At 44.5% G+C, this 17242-nt stretch overlaps 1 protein-coding gene across 1 annotated transcript in view; it reads right to left on the minus strand.

Moving 5' to 3' along the window:
• Positions 1-3464: 3464 nt before the first annotated feature.
• Positions 3465-17242, minus strand: part of cand1 (cullin-associated and neddylation-dissociated 1) — a 37548-nt gene continuing 23770 nt past the window's right edge. Inside the window, exons 7-28 of the mRNA XM_040035886.1 lie at positions 16936-17059; positions 16765-16852; positions 16511-16679; positions 16319-16424; positions 16102-16247; positions 15773-15924; positions 15546-15686; positions 14979-15120; positions 14306-14514; positions 14050-14218; positions 13879-13968; positions 13578-13731; positions 13254-13491; positions 12987-13175; positions 12715-12858; positions 12317-12452; positions 12048-12224; positions 11859-11954; positions 10527-10696; positions 10282-10446; positions 9931-10038; positions 3465-4767 (exon numbers count right to left, since the gene is read on the minus strand). Coding sequence (XP_039891820.1) covers positions 4543-4767; positions 9931-10038; positions 10282-10446; positions 10527-10696; positions 11859-11954; positions 12048-12224; positions 12317-12452; positions 12715-12858; positions 12987-13175; positions 13254-13491; positions 13578-13731; positions 13879-13968; positions 14050-14218; positions 14306-14514; positions 14979-15120; positions 15546-15686; positions 15773-15924; positions 16102-16247; positions 16319-16424; positions 16511-16679; positions 16765-16852; positions 16936-17059 — 3338 coding nt within the window. The 3' untranslated portion in view covers positions 3465-4542. The remainder of the gene's footprint in view (positions 4768-9930; positions 10039-10281; positions 10447-10526; positions 10697-11858; positions 11955-12047; positions 12225-12316; positions 12453-12714; positions 12859-12986; positions 13176-13253; positions 13492-13577; positions 13732-13878; positions 13969-14049; positions 14219-14305; positions 14515-14978; positions 15121-15545; positions 15687-15772; positions 15925-16101; positions 16248-16318; positions 16425-16510; positions 16680-16764; positions 16853-16935; positions 17060-17242) is intronic.

Here is a 17242-nt window from a genome sequence, read left to right on the forward strand (position 1 = left end):
TCATATTTTATTAGATTTTTATTGGGATGAGTTGGGAAGAAACGTTGCAGAGTAAGTTCAAAGAAGGAGAGGGAGAGAAAAAGTGAGAAGAATAGGGATATATAGAGAGAAAAAACACTGAAAATCTGCTTAAACACCTGCTGAAAATCCTCCCAAAAACAACACAGGAGGGAAAACACAGCAACAACCAACATAAGTAGTAACAGTAAATAATAAATATTAAATGGAGCATACAGGACTAATAATACATGATATGTTTAGAGGCAGCAGCAGACAAGATAGTGTGCGTCTATGCTTACCCATTTATACACCTGTGTGTGCAAGCACCTTATTCATAAGGTTTCTCCATTTAAGTATCTAACAGTGTTTATGGGGAGGTACAGCCCTGCCCCATGGGGCCATGGCGACAAGCCTCCTGCACCTAAGCAGCGGGCCGAGGGACCCAAGACCCATGAGCCCCCAACTGAGGCAAAGTACCCCTTTCATGTTGCAAGTTCCCCCACTGACCCCTATAGGCACCCCCATTCCTTGAAATTCACCAAGGTCAGGGGGCCCAGACCGGGGCCCACAACAGCACCATCACCAAGTCCCACAGAGCGCCGACCCCACCCCAGGGGAAAAACTACACCCACCCCAACATTGAGTCAACTCTCAGACTACATAAGACAATAGACACCAAGGTTGAGTTCATCCTCCACCTCTGCTGGATCCCCCAATCTGCAGAGTGGACTCCACAAGAGCAGAGACCACATGGAAAAGATAATAACAACCTCGCCACCAGCTGAATAGGCCTCCAGTTCCACCAGTGCACCGAAGGCCCCCATGCCAGGGCCCCGTGCATGCACCAACCCACAACCCCAGTGACACACCAAACCAGGAACCAAGCCCCCCAAGCCTACCAAGAACGCCAGCCCAGAGGTGGTGCACCCCCAGGACGCCAAGTCCCCAAGCCCAGCCCCACCCAGGAGCAGCGTGGCCTTTAACCTACGTCCGCTAGCACAGACGCTCCTCCGGCCCTGCCACACGCAGTCGCCAGAGAATCACTACCCAAGAGCCACCAGAGCCTCATCCAGGTCAGAAACACAGCTCTCATGTCCAGCCCCCAAAGAAACCCACCCCTAGGGAACCCCCAGATGCAGTTCATGAGGATAGTCTTCTTAGCAAAGCATTAGGCAGTGAGAGCCATCTGGACTGTATTCATCTAAATTGCCCAATAAGCAAACTGAAGGGGAGGCTGGAATGTTACATTTCAGACACTTTGAGAAGTCTCACATATCCAGCACCAAAACCTCTGAACTGGGGGACAGAACATGGGTGTAACTGTCAGGTGTATTCCCTTGACAATGTGAGCAGTTGTTACAAGATGTAAAACCCATCCCAAACATCCGTTGACCTGTATAGTGCACTCTGTGTAGTATTTTGTATTGTATTAATTGTAGACTGGGATTTCTAATCAATGTAAAGGTTTTTAAACATATGTGAGACCAGATATTTTGGTCTAAGCTGACTGATAGATCCCTCTCCCATTTTGCAGTAGGAAGGGAGATTGATCCATCTACTTGGAGGGTGCCCCGCATATTTTAGTAATTTTGGGGTTTTCAGATTAAGGAATTGTACCACACTTGGTGGTGTTTGTAATTTGACTTGCGTAGGCTTAACTTTCTTTTTTACTATAGATTAAATTTGTTGATATTCTAACTATCTATTCTTAAGCCCATATCGTATAACTAATCTGTTAAACATAATAAAGTATGTTCCTTCAAATATATGTTTCAAGTATTTAATTCCTTTACAACTCCAATCTGGGAAGTTAATCATATTATTGTTCTGTAGTATGTCAGGATCTACGTTTCCACGGGAAGACTCAGTCATTTTTAGAAACTCCAACCATGCTGTCAGAGAATAGCTGATGTTGATGCTTTTGAAGCATACATGTTGTTTCATGTTTGTGCTAATGAATGGCAGGTCCAAAGTCTCTATATTATTGCATAGTGCCTGTTCTACGTCTAGCCAGGGCTCGTCTAAGTCAGTATTTTTTTTTTTAGGCAGATCTAGGCTGACCATAAAACTAAACTAAACAGAGCATAGACTCCTGTTTGTAACTGTTCATTCACTCAGGTCTTGGGTTTATATTGTGACCTGAACTCTGGCTCCCTCTGCTGCTACAAACTACACTAACTAAACTGAAAACACTCATGGCGGTCTTCTCATAGTTTCAGTTATGTACAGATATTTTGATAAATCCCTACAAACAGTCCAAATCCAGGTCCGCATTTCTGAACATTTTACGATTCAAGCAGTTACAGTCAACCGCCACAGGTTTGAAAAAAACAAACAAACAAAAAAACTCAGAGTGAACTGGAAGTTTTAAAGAGGTCATCATGTTTGTAGGGGGGTATACATCGAATACACACTGATTTTAACGTTATCTTGTGTTGTGTGTCAATTGTTAATTTGACATTTTAATTTAAACTGCTGCAAATACACACTTTGGTTATATTTTTGACTTTAGTCAGTTTTCAGTCTTTTTTGTGGAGAGTGAAATATTCAAGGATTTGATGGCAGTGACAGAGATCACAGCATTGTAGCTTCCAAGATGGAAAAATTATGTCAATGTAGAAGTGCTGTAAACTGAAGACCACCAGATAGCGACAGCTGCAAAAAGTCTGTGGGAAAATGACTTTCTGGCTGGACCTCTTTGAACACTCAGTTTATGAGATGCTTGCTTTGGGTAAATTCTTGTCACGTAGTACTCTACACCAGCCTTTTCTTATCACATCCAATTTCCTAGAACCAAGATGGTGATGGCAGAAATGCTTCAGAAGTTCAGAGATGAGCAGGTGATGTCACGATAGCGACAACCCCAGTGTACCGTGCTCAGGACTGAAGCTGAGGGGGTATCTGTAACGAATGATTTCACAATAAAACTGTACCAAAGGTAGATTGTAATAGAGTGTCTGGGTAGATCAGCTTAAAGAGCCAGAAATAATTCACCTTATGCAAAGTCTGTTTGGAGACCCACACATGGATCCTAAGAAGCCGCTGATAATCTAATAGAACTCTTATCAAACCAGATCAGCTAGTGTTAATTTTCAGCATTTTAGACATGCGTATTGTTTTGGGTTTACAGACTAGCTGAAAGAAGGTGGAGTAAGACTTAACTTCACCGTTGTTGAGGGTTTGTGTCATTTGGCACAGCTTGTAAGTTAATTGAATTTCTGGATGCAGTCTGGCTGTGGAGGTGTGGCCAGTCAATGTCTTTGCTGAGCTGTTTGTGGCCTGGAAACTAGAACTTTGTTATTGTTCTCTATTCATTTCATGAGCTGTGTGTTTAATAAGCATCTAATCAAACAAAATTTATTATAAAATACTGATTATTGCTTTTCAGAAATATTCAAACCATCAGGAAAATCAGCATCTCTAAATTGTAGCAACGCATAACACAGAAAAAAAAACCCCAGTCAGAACGTGAAGGCAGGCAGAAATGGACCTTTTTATTTTTCCTCGGGCGATTAACAACAGTGGATTGTCCTGACCAGACCAGAATGAACCGGAATGAACTAGACTGGACCCAGTTTAACTGGATTAAACCAATGAAACCAGTAAGACAGTAAAAATCAAACCCATGCTGACTGGACTAAACCAGCAGAAATGAGTTTGAGGCAGCCAGACTGTGGACAACCAGCAGAACACTGTTACTTTGTTTTTTACACTGCAATACCACGGCAACAGCCACTATGGTCCAATCAGGTCTGGTCAGATGAGGCCTGATCCAATAATCCCTCCTCTTTCCACTCTCACTTCCTTCCTAAGAGGGGTCAATGGTGGATCTACTGAATCAGGAGGAAACAAAGATGCTGATTGGTCCACACACAGTAAAATCCCGCCCGCTGCTCATCTCCCCGTAGCCTCCTATTGGTTGCCTACATCAATCAAAAAAGGAAGAAAGAAAAAAAAAAAAAACAACCCAGAGCGAGCCCTTCTCCCATTGGTCACCACAGCTTAGGCGGAAAAGGCTGTTTCCCCCCCCCCCCGCCCTTCCATTGGTCAGTTTAGATAACATGCCTACTGTCAGTCACTCAGCAGCGGCGAATCAGGTTGCAGTACAGTACCTGTGGAACTTTCAGGAATTACAAAAAAGAAAAGAAAAAAAAAAACAAGAGAAGAATGAGGATGAACAAGGAGATCAACCAGTTAGATGACCTCGCTAGAAAAACAAAGAGGAAGTGGGAGGAGCTTCCAAGCCTTGTATGTAATTTTTTGTTTTTGTCCTATTTCTCCGTGTGTGAGCCGTCCATCCGTCCGTCCACTTCCTTTCTCTTCCAACAGCTGATTCAGTGCAATGCATCATGGAACGATCGATCGCTAGGAGAGGGTGTGTCACTACAATTTTGTGTGTGTGTGTGTGTGTGTGTGTGTGTGTGTGTGTGTGTGTGTGTGTTTGCGTCCTGTTGTCATGGAAACATGCTGCAGGGTTAGCGCTCCAGCAGCGGGTGGTGCCGTGTTGCATCGTGGGAACTTCTTTTTGTCCATGGGTTTTTTTTAACTGGTATCCATGGACTCCATGTTGGCAGAGCTGGAGTCTCTCTGGATGGAGTCGAAGATAGCCGCCAGCTCCTGGTTAGATGAGATCTGAGACTGAAACTCTGACATCAGCGGTGACTTCTCGGCCTCGGGGATGGTGAGCAGTGCGACAACGGCTCGCATCGCAGACCGCTTCAGCTCGTCCTGCTTCTCGAACTCCTGCTTCACTGAGTTCGCCTTCACCTACAGAGACAGTGGAGACCGTTAAAAAAAAAAACAAAAAAAAACCACACTAGGCAATCGTAACTCCAGGGACATCAGTTAGTAAAATGCAACAGCACTCTGATGCCTCCTTTAAATGAGTCGTCAAAACACAAAAGTCAGTCATGGTGTTCCTCAGGGTTCTGTGCTGGAGCTAATACTTTTTCCATTATACAGTCATGGTCAGAGGTTTATACACACTCATCATGGGCATAAATCTCAGGGTAATTTTGGGCTTTTTGTTATTTTAACTGTTCTTTTTGGGTGGAAGTATTGTATATCTTTGCATACACTTTTAATAAGTTTAAAAACAAGAATTGGGAGCACAAGTTTGGATACATTTTGGATTTTTTTTTTTTTTCTTCATCCACACAGGGCCAAAACTAAATATACAAATACACCTCACTAACGTTTGGTTAAATATACTTTAGCCAGATGCTTTTGGTAGACATCAACAAAGCATCTGGCATACTTCTGGATGGATATTTGACCACTCTTCTTGGTAGAATCAGTAGAGGTCATTTAAACTGGTTTTGACGACACAGACTAGACAAATTTTCAAAAGGTTTGAGAGATCAAGGTTTCGGTAAGGCCATTCCATAACCAGTTTCGAAGTGTTTGGGATCATTGCTGTGCTGAAACACCCAAGTATATCCAAGGTTCAACCATCTAGCTGTTGATCTGAGATAAATTTGAAAAATTTGTAAGCAGTTCTCCTCCATCATTACTCCATCCACTTTGTACAAAACAACAGCCAACTGCATGATGCTACAAGTGTTCTATGTTTACTACAAACATACCTTGTTACTGAGGCCAAACAGCTCAATCTTTGTCTTCTCTAACCATAAAGCTTTTCTGCAGATGTCATTCTGTTCATACCAAGTTGACTGAATGTGTTGATTCTAGAGCAGGGAATTCTTTCTCAGTGTTCTAAAAGTGACCTCACTGTGGACAGCGATGGAGGTATTCTGGCAGTTTTTCCAATTCATGGCAGGCATGCCAGGCTCAAGCTTTGGTGGCTCGTGTCGTTCTTTGAACATCCAAACCAATTTCTTCTCATCTGAGGGTGATAGTGTGGGTCATCTTCCAGATGTTGGCAAAGTGGCAACAAATCTGAATAACTTGTAGTTACATACAGTTTTGTTAGAACTGATGAACTTAGAAATTGATGATGTTTAGAAATGGCCTCAGACCTTTCTGACTTTTCTAAATCTATAACTCTGCTTCATGGATCACAGAGTTACTTGGACTTTCCCACTGATCTGAGTATCATCAATCCAGTGCCGTCAAACAAATCATTTTTATGCTGGCAGTTATAGTCAATCATCATCATGCATGAGACGTGAAAACATCATAGAACCTTCAACACCATTTACAAAAAGATTTCAGTGAGATATATATATATTTTTTTAGAGATGGACCGATCCGATATTACGTATCTGTCCGATACTGACATAAATTACTGGATCAGATATCGGAGAGAAATAATAAAAAAAAATGTAATCTGATCCATTAAATATCAAAAAAGCACCTCACAAAACTTGCGAAATGGCTAACTCGGCTCATAACCGTAGCACTTTGGAGCAGTGTGCTCACGTGATAGAGTGGCTGTGTGTATTTGTAGCCTTGCTACCAAACCAGCATTTCATCTCCGAGGAAGTGATCCCAGAGAGAAGTAAAGCAAGTGTGTAAGTTCATCTCTGAATGTTTGTAAAGCATTCCCACGTTAAGCTTAACAACCGATATATGGAGCGACTGCCTCTTCTTGCTGCTGCTTTAATCATGAAACTGCTTAATGATCAGCTGATCGGCTTTTCTGTCGGGAGTCCGTCTCTCTTCTTTGTTTTTGGCCCACTTTGCGCCAGAAAGAGGAAACCAGCGGCTGAACAACAGCAGCACGTTTAACCTCGATAAGCTGTTGTTAGAATTTATTTAATATTACTTTCTACACCAGGATCTTTTTCTATGTAGCTGACGGCTGGTAAATGTGCAGGGACGGATCTAGCAAAGTTTAGCCAGGGGGGCAGGTAGGGCATTAATAGGGAAAAGGGGGGCACAAAAACATACTTTTCTTTCTTATTCTCATTTTAAATATCTAGCTTTTAATAAATAATTATCTGAATCTTACACCCAAAGTTTTAATCTTATGTAAAATATATAGAAGTCCATTACTGTATATAGTAACTATTAAGTCTAATATACCCTAGTAAGCTATAGTACTTTTTCCTTTGGGAAGATACCATCTGTGCAGTCTGCAATTCTGTTGAAGAAAGATGTTGAATCTATTTAATTATTCTTGAAAATTGGTGAAAATTTAAATAAATTTATTTCTGTGCATTTTTTTCACACTGCATCAAATTAAAGTTGATTACGTCGATTAAGCATCATGAGGTGGAGGGTGGGGGGGGTTCCTTTTTTTTTTTTTTTGCTGGAAGTTTGCAACCCTATTAGTTAGGTTGCTTAATATTTCTGCTAAGTACTCTTTAAAATACCAGAATAGGGAGGATGGAGTAGGTTTAAGTTTATTAGATTGATCAGTTTTGCTGAACTATGAAATATTTTGGGTGCGGTGTATTTTTTGCATACAGGTATAACAGAATAGCTTTAGTGTTGTTGTTTATTTAAACTTGAGTATGAAGTTATACAAAATGCAGCAAGATATTAAAAAACGTTTTATTGATTAAAAAACACTATATCAGATTCATATCGGTATCAGCAGATATCCAAATTTATGATATCGTTATCAGACAGGTTCAATTTGCCATGTTGCAACGAGAGCTTAACTTCTGTCTCGCTAGCTTGCCCTGCGCTCAGCGAATCTGCGTTCGACTAGTCCGCCTAGGCTGCACAGTCGAGCGCAGATCCACTGAGCGCTCAACACAGACAGCATCGTCAGAAGGAAAGTTGATCTATCTCTCTCTCTCTATATATATATATATATATATATATATATATATATATATATATATATATATATATTAGGGGTGCAACGATATTCGTATCGATATTGAACCGTTGGATACAGTGCTTTCGGTTCGGTACGCATATGTATCGAACAATACAAAATTTGTAATTTATTTTATCAACTTTCCTTCTGACGATGCTGTCTGTGTTGAGCGCTCAGTGAATCTGTGTTCGACTACTCCGCCTAGGCTCGACAGTGCAGCCTAGGCGGAGTAGTCGAACGCAGATTCACTGAGCGCTCAACACAGACAGCATCGTCAGAAGGAAGAGCGCAGGGCAAGCTAGCAAGACAGAAGTTAAGCTCTCCTTGCAACATGGACCTCCCCCACCCTCATTCAGATCTGGCGTTTGGAATTATTTTGGTTTTCATGTGACGTATGACCCTGAAGGTAAGCGAGTCATGGACTAAAGTAAAACAGTATGTTGGATGTGCCACGCAATGCTCAATTACATGGGTGGGAACTAGTGTGTTAGCGCAGTTAGCTCGTTAACGTGTTGGCCGTCTAGCCCCATGCACGGGGCGATCGGCGGTAGCTCATTAACAGAGATTTGCCGTGTTGTGGCGTTAAGGTCATTTCAACGAGATTAACGCTGACAGCACTAGTGGGAACACAACGAATATGACTGCACATTTACGCCGACATCATCCTAGTGCAAAGACAAGTGGAAGCAGAAAAAAAACAAGCAAGCATGCTACTAACTTTAGCCGAGTCATTTAGACAGCTGTTAGCACATGATTCTCCTTATGCTGCTGAGAATATAGCCCAGAAGAAGCGGATAGTATAGCTTTTATTTTGGAAAGAGACATTTCTCTGTAATAAACTCTCTTTTCCAAAGATGAGTGATTCCTCAATCAGATACAGGGCTTGCAATATTGCTAGCCCGACGTCCCGGGGCTAGCGATTTTTTTCCAGTCGGTTTACCAAAATCTATCTCTGCCCTGCCCGTCGGGCTATTGTAGGAAGGAAAAATATATGTCAATGCTTTTGCATTCTTTCAGAAATGTAGCTGGGTAATTATGTCATTGGCATCGGTGAGCCACTGTCAATATGTGACATATTGAAGTCGCGTTTGAATTTGCGCTTGTTTTTTTGCTTTCACTTTGCAATCGCGCGAACTGTGTATAGAGAGCAACAGCACTGATCTGTGAGCGATGATAATTTGTGCACCAATTCCTCTGACATCGTCTTATTAATTGTTAGCTTACTATGCAAACATGACAAGTGAAATCTCCCGCAGCAAGCTTAAACATGTGAGAGGTTGATCGCGCAGAGAATCGCTGAGCTTATGTGAGTGCGTGTATAAAAGCAGCAGGATATATATTTTAGTTCTGCTGAGCCAAATAAGACAGGTCAGGGTGAAGAAGTGACAGCCAAAGAAAAGCTTACCACAAAATGGAAAAGTTAGGACAAATCAGACTATAAGGCAAAAAGAAAGTGCAGCTTTATGGTTTCATGGACAAAAGAATTTCTGTGGCTGCAATATGACGAGCTAAATAACCAGGGCTGCACATAAGTGGTCCGCAGGTGCGCATTCGCTGTCAAAATAAAAAACACGCACAAGGGTTAGGGTTAAATTTAAAAACTGTACTTTTGAGTTAAAATATATATTTATAATTTTAATAAATGACAAATTAAAAAGGCATGAACATTTTTTTTGTATCGAAAAAATATCGAACCGTGACACCAAAGTATCGAACCGAACCGTGAATTTTGTGTATCGTTGCACCCCTAATATATATATCTATATATATATATATCTATATATATATATATATATATATATATATATATATATATATATATATATATATATATATATATATATATATATATATATCTATCTATATATCTATATATCTATATCTATATATCTATCTATATATCTATATATATCTATATATATATCTATATATCTATATATATCTATATATCTATATATCTATATATATATATATGAATGACCCTGTCAGAAATCATTAAAATCCCCAGATCATCATGACATTCATACCCATGAGTAGATAAAAACTTCTGACTACAGCTGTACTTTCTTCCTTTTAACCTTGGCCTCCAGGAACACCATGAGGAATCTTGGGAGTTATTTTTAACCAGGAAAAATCCTTAAAAGTCCACAATAAACAAATATGTTGGACACATTGGATCGAAACTGGTTTAAAAATACCTTTGTGGTACAGGTGGCCCTCAGTGGCTCCACTAGTCTGTCCAGTCTTTGAAGAACAGCACTGGGACACAGAGATGACAGTCTAGCCAGCATCAGGAAGGTCAGCATCTGCAAACACAGCAGCAGCTTCAGTATCTATGATTCAAATACCTTATGGTGTTTAAACATCATGATCTCAGATATACACAAATGACTCCTGGTTTTTCACTGGACCATAAATGAAGCCAGCCACTCATATTTGAGTTTTAATGGAAGGATTAAACCTGAATTTAATGAAAATGCTAAAGGTTAAAATACACTTATGATTTGTAACTCCGTCCTCAGGATCCAGGCCCTGGGGCTCAGACACACCTTGATGTCGTAGTGGTCCTTCAGACCGTCCTCCACGTGGTTGAGGAAGGTGAAGATGTCGAGTCGGTCCAGGCAGCTGTCCAGCAGAGTGTACATACACTCGAACGCAGCCTTCCTAAGGTCCAGCCCATCATCCACCGTGTGTTTGAAGGGTCCCATCTCCACCTGCAGAGTAGTAGGACAGTAGTCAGACGCATGAACTTGCCCACTCCCAGCAATCGATTCCCCGCTGCAGGTGTCCTCACCTCTCGGATCAGCTCCTTCCGGACTTTGGTCTCGTTGTACAGCTGCGGTAGAACCGAGTCTAGCAGCTCGCGGATCAGACTGGGTTTATTGTGGGCGGCGGAGTTGAACGTTACCAAGGCAACACGCCGCACATTCAAGTCTGGATCCTCCAGGGTCTTCAGGAAATCACCTGAGGACAAAAACAGCCAATCAGAGGACAGACAGAGTGTGACAAACTCTGACTTTAATGATAAAAACATCAACTTCAGACATTTTATAGTGTTTAATTAAGAAAATAAGGTCTTCTTGTCACGTTTAGAGTTTACATAAAGAAGGAGAAAAAGCCCTGCATCTATAGCCTTTCACAGCTGATCCAATTTTTCTATCATAACTTGTGTTTATTACAACTGTGAATGGGCGTTTTTACCACAATATTACTAAATATGTGTTAATCAGCAAATTAAAACAAGAACCAAAAGCTGCCACCCCGAGCATAAAACAAAGACGAGAAGTCTGATAGATCATTTTCTAGTTTCACACACTGCTGAAATTGCATCTCCTGATTCTGCTCGCATCATCAGAGCACCACCTTCACCTCGTGCAGCTGTGAGTATAGTGACTGTGATGCTCCTGCTCACCCATTAAAGATGGGTGGGGCGATCCCTCTGGGTTTCCACCCAGAGCGTCAAACTGAAGTATCTCGTGTTCACAAGTGATGGAAAGCCAGCAGTAATGCTAGCATTTGTGGTTTTTCGAGTTTTCATTTAATCACAGACCTTCACCTGTCACCGAAACAATGAAAACATGGATACGAGAAGCAGAAAAAAAATTCATCCCCTGTTCTTGCCAACCAATGTTTTGACGACACAGACTAGACAAAAATATCTGCAACTGCCACGGCTACCCCTCAGCCTCCTAGTAAACAGACCTCTGGCATCAATTTCAAAATCACATTGTTCTGAAGTTATCGAATTCACAAGACTTTCAGAAAACGTGAGCCGTGACTTTGACCTTTAGGTCGAGGTCACCGGGATTCAAACTCGTCTGAGATTTTTAGCTGCTCCTGCTCACATTCACAAACTTCTATGTCCACACCGCCCAAACGAAACAACAACAACAACATGAAGCTTGTGGGTCCCGAGTTAAACGTTCCTGAATTTCAAGCAGACCAGAGACAGCAAATGACACCGCTGACTGTCATACGACAAGACAGTTGGTCAGGCAACACTAACCCATCACAGAGAAAAACAAGAAGAGGAGCTCTGGGACAACAGTGTAAACAAAAACAAAAACCAAAAGAACCCAAAAGGGACAAAAGAAAGATAAATCATTTGGATTTGTGTGTGGGTTACCTATGCAGTTCTTCAGCAGTGGGTCAATGGGCTGCGGCTGGTCAGAGATGGTAAACTTCACAGCCGTTACCACAGAACTCCTGGCGTACGACGAACCTGGAAACGTGCAGAAATCAATAAATCAGCATTGATATCGATCAGCCTCATCGCCAGCAACGACCCATCTGATTGGCTAACCGTATGGGTCACCTGAGAGCAGGTATCCTTTGAGGCGGGGCAGCAACGTCTCAGGGTCGATCAGCGTCAGTTTGCCCAAACACTCGGCTACCACGTTCCTGGTTCCCTCCTCCTGACACTCGCAGTGTTTGAGCAGCAGCGACCAAACAGACTCCACGTAGGGCTTCAGCCCGGAGACGGATGCCGAGCCTGCAAACAAACAAACAATGTTAAAACCAAACACACACACACACACACACACACACACACACACGCAGGAAATGTGATGTGTTTTTCCTCACTGATGATCTCTTTGAGCGAGTGAAGCAGCAGGTACTGCCTCTTGGAGGAGGAGATCTCCTGCAGGACGAAGGGCAGGTACTCTGGCAGGTTCCCCACTGCTATGCTGCCCAACGCGTACGAGGCCGCCGATTTCACCTGCGACACAGAGAGCAGGTGGCTTAATCTCCACCGAAACAACAGCACAGGTGAACAACCGCAGGAAAGCTCATTGCTTCCTTTGAACACGTCACGTCAAAGATTAGCATCTTTTCCATCATCTTTTTTATTTAGTCAGTAAAATCCTTCTTAAAAAATTTTTACAGAACTTTTTCATTTTATTCAGATAGAACAGTGCAGGAAGGGCAGCAGAGCTGGGGGATGTCACATCTGGATTCAGAGTGTAGACAGGTGTACTTACCTCTTCACTGGAGGAGGAGAAAGCATCCAGGATGACAGTCTTGAGCTCTGGTTGGCCGCTGAGGTCCACGTGGTGTCCAACCTCACCTAATGAGAGCAAAGCGAGGAGCCTGATGGAGTCTGTGGAACGGCTGTTCTTCACATCCTGTGAGGAACACAAGGTCTCTGAATCTCGTGGCTCTTACTGTTCGCTGTTCATCGGAAGGCAGTGAAAACCTTAAAAAACAGCTCAATTAACCTGCAGAGAGGTGAACGCTGCTCACTCTGACTCACCTGGATGAACTGTCCCACCACGGCGGGCCCCTCAGTGGGACAGGCTCTGGTTAGAGCAGCGACGCACTTGGCAATGGAGCAGTACGCTTGTTTGTGCGGCAGGGCGGCACTCTGGGAGTAAACGGGTCCAGTGAGCATCCTCAGCAGGTCCATGTAGCCCAGGCCGGGAGTGTCGGTGGCCACGAGCGCCTAAGCGGGAAGTCACATGGTTAATATGCATATTCACGCCCACCATACATGCCGAAGGGTAAGCGGAGCTGGAAGTACCTGGTAGAAGTCGAGCATAGCAGAAAGCGCGCCTCCTTGCAGCAGCGGGGATCGAACCAGCGCAATAAGCTGCTGGAGGATGTTCCCTCCGCTCAGCTGACCCAGTGAGGATGGGTGAGTCACTGCCAACGTGGACAGGAAGCTCAGCGCCATCTGAGACACGTGCATGTCGCTCTCAGAGATCAGAGGAGGCAGCTCGGCCAGGACAGCATCTACCATGACCGGAGTCACCGCAGAGCTGAAGCACAGGATGAGAGGGTGAGGGTGGTGGACAGGGTGGAGCTGAGGTTTGGTGGGCGGGGCTTACTGGTGTGTGTGTGTTACCTGTAGTTTCTGAGCAGGATGTCCAGAGCGGCCAGCGTGCAGAGCTTCAGGGCACGCTGGTTCTTCCGGAGGAAGGAGGCGAGGATAGGAACGGCGTCGGGAAGAACGGGCCTCAGGTCGATTTTCAGTGGTGAGCCGGCAATCAGCGTCAGAGCTGTGCGCGCACGCACACACACACACACACACATCAAACACTAACAGCTCCAGCCCGGTGAACAATATCCAACACTTCATTTTGGTATGGAAGCAGAAAAGAGACAAGCTTCCTTTGAGACACAACTGGTGTGTGGGCGGGGCTTACCTTTCACCGTTGTCAGCCTTGTGATCTCATTCTTGAGGCGTTCTAAGAAGATCAGCAGCGTTCCCGGAAGCTCAGTAGGCAGATGGTCACCTGTACCAGAAAAAAGGAAGACATTAAAGCGAGGAAAGCTCTGTGACATCACATCATGTGACTGGGAAGTGTGTGCATTACCTAGGTTACAGATGATCTGCCCCATACAGGAAATGGCTCGCTCTTTCACCTCCTGGTCAATGTCGGCGGCCTTCAGGCGCTTGATGGTGCAGGTGAACAGGTCGTTAATGTAAGGGGAGGGATCGAAGCTGTCGCTGGCTTCTGATTGGCTGTCCAGTGGTCGGATAACCTGGTGGAGACACAGAACAGGATGGAGGATAAAAATCAGCTATGACATTAGAAACAGAAAGGAGGAGGTTGTGAGTTTGACTCCCACCTTTACAAGCTGTTGAGTAACGAGCAGAGCCTCAGAGGTGATCTTGTAAAAGGGGTCTCCCACGCATGACACCACGGGCGGGACAAGGGCAGGGACATGGGCATGGAAGGCGTGAGCGGGGTGTGTGACCATGATGACGTGGAGGCAGGCTAGAGCGTCGATCTTCAGGTTTGAGCTGCTCGACTTGTCGTTCAGAGAGAAAATGATACCTGCAGCGCGCGCGCACACACACACACACACACACACACACACACACACACACACACACACACACACACACACACACACACACACACAATTACCTCACTGCTATCAAGACTCACACAGCTCCAAAGCGCTCCAAAGAGTAATCCCAGCAAAAACAGAAACATCAAACATTCCAAGAGCCTATACAAAACGTTTTGGAGCCGTAACCTAACCCCAGCAGAAAAGCCGGCCATTCTGACATCTGACTAAGATGCTGTTTTGTGGGTGTGTTCCTGTGTCCTCCCTGAAATCTGTTTTTTTTTTTGGGGGGGGGGGGGGGCTTACAGTTTTATGGCACCAACTCTGCACGACTGGGCCACAGAATTATGTAAAGAACTACAAAAATACTGGTGAAAAATATTTGTATCTGTGTGTAGTGACTGTATTCTATCATATCTAGATTATTCTTGACCTGCGGCAGCGTCACCTGGTATGAGGACCGGGATGTGTTGAGTCAGGGCGCCCGGGAGGACATTCACCAGCTCGGTCAGCATGTTGAAGCAGCACTGACGGGTTTTCACGCTTTTCTCCTTTAGCTGTTTGTGCAGAGCTTTCACAATCATGGGGACCTGTGGAGGGCAAAAGATGTTACCAGAGAATCACAGGAGACCACCGCAGGTACTTCCTGCTGCTTGCGGTCAGCCTTGCAGGATGCTGAGGGTTTCCTGTCGCCGTGAGAACCAAAGATATGCTCCTAAAAGCTGTGCAGCACTGACATCTACTGTAGGAAAGCTGAACTACAGCCAGAGACCAGTGAGAAACTGTGCTGAGAGAAAACTTTACACCCATTTCTCATATAGAGTGAGCACTGATTGGTTGCAAGGAGGTGATAACTTTTATCTCCTGTATCTAAATAACCTACTCCTAAGCTCATCTAATATCTCATACTTTATACATCTCTAATATCTCTTTATTTCATTAATTTAAAAAAAAAAAATTGCTTCTGCGTGGCGAGCATAAAGAGAAAAGAGCTCCGTCCACAGCAGGAGCATACCTGGCTCTGCAGCATCGTCAGCGGCGTGTCTCCTTGCTCCATGGCGTCTGGATCAGCCAACCAGCTCTGAGCTGGTCTGGTCTGTTTGAGCAGCGACAAGTAGGCGTGGAAAACATCCGCCTTTACATTCTCCTCCCTCTCCTGCACGCGCATACACACAGAGGCAGGTCAGACATAAAGGTCATCGTTACACATCTCAGAGATAGAAGCCGATCGAACGACGCTACCTTGAAGCGACAGACGAGCGCAGGAGACACGGTGCGGTAGAATTCCGGGAGCATCTCATGACGAGTTGAGACGACAGCATCTAAACACTTCGCCGCCGCCCTTCGAACCTTCCAACTCATGTCGTCATCATCACTGTACTCATCATCGCTGCCTGGAAAGGATATGAAGAGATGGCGTCACCGATGAATGTTCAAACGCTTAATTTGGATGTAAATGAGTGGGCAGTGTCATGTGATTTCTAAGCACGAATCAGCTGAGCCTTTAACAGTTTAACATAAACTGGAGGTGTCTTACTTCAGCAGCGATAGCCAGAGCCAGGTTTCATTACCTTGATAGTCTTCGTCGTTCTGCTCAGCATCCATGGCGTTGTCATCCTCATCTTCATCATCAAAGTTGTAGTTGGGGTCGTAGGTCAGGTAGCGCAGGCAGATGGAGATGACGGTGGGGACGTGTGGGTAAACTTCTTTGGGACACCTGGAAAGAATAAAAGCAGTGAGCACACGAGGCACCGCCGCCACAGATTCTTCGGTCTGAGACGGTTTTACCTCCTGACGAAGGACTCGAAGGCCTGGATGCAGTACTCTCTGAGCTCGTCATCGTCCACGTTACAGAACTTCACCACCAGAGGGATGATCTTCTCCAGGTACTCACCTGTTACAGAGAGACGAGAGGTCAGAGGTCAGGGAGGATTCATCTCTAAATCAGAGACATGACAGTGTGGAGGCCGGGCGTCTCACCGATCCTGTGTCCAGCCTGTCTGCTGATAGCGGCCGTGCACTGGATGTATGTCCTGGTGGTCGACATGTTGTCATTCCTCCCCAGCTCGGCGAGGAGGTGCTCGATCAGGTCGATGAATACCAGATTTCCGCAGGACATAACCAGGTGGCCCAGAGCCATGATGGTCCTCTGAAACGCCCAAATAACAACAGGTAAGGACACAAACAGCTTCCTGAAAGCTCAAAAACACAAAAGTCAAAGCGGTTGGACAGACCTTTCTGACGGCCAGCCGGGGGGAGGTGAGCTGAGGCAGAAGGCAGCTGAGGATGGAGGGGTGGAAATTCACCAGCAGACCCCCCTGTCTGCAAACAGAGACACGGAGAAGAACTCAAAACTTCACCCATCCCCACCAGCGCCATCCATCGGCGACCGCCTAACTACGTACCTGCAAAGCATGTCGGCCATGATGTCAAGTGCCTCCAGCTGCACGGACACGTCTTCCTGTTTGGCGATAGCGCTCGTCAAACGACCCGTTATCTTCTTACAGACGCTGGCCGCTAAAGCCGAGCCTGAGACGGAGGCAGGAGGAGAAAAGATGAATCTTCACATTTTCACAGCAAAACCATTAACGATCTGACGATTCATGAAATCACTGGATGCTGAAAATTTTCACATTTTACAGATCAAAACTCGCTCGCTCAGAAGTGATACTGAATGAAATATGTGCTGTTATGAGATCAGTACTAGTCATA

Source organism: Simochromis diagramma, unplaced genomic scaffold (assembly GCF_900408965.1).
Source record: "Simochromis diagramma unplaced genomic scaffold, fSimDia1.1 OVJJ01000816.1, whole genome shotgun sequence".
NCBI lineage: Eukaryota > Metazoa > Chordata > Actinopteri > Cichliformes > Cichlidae > Simochromis > Simochromis diagramma.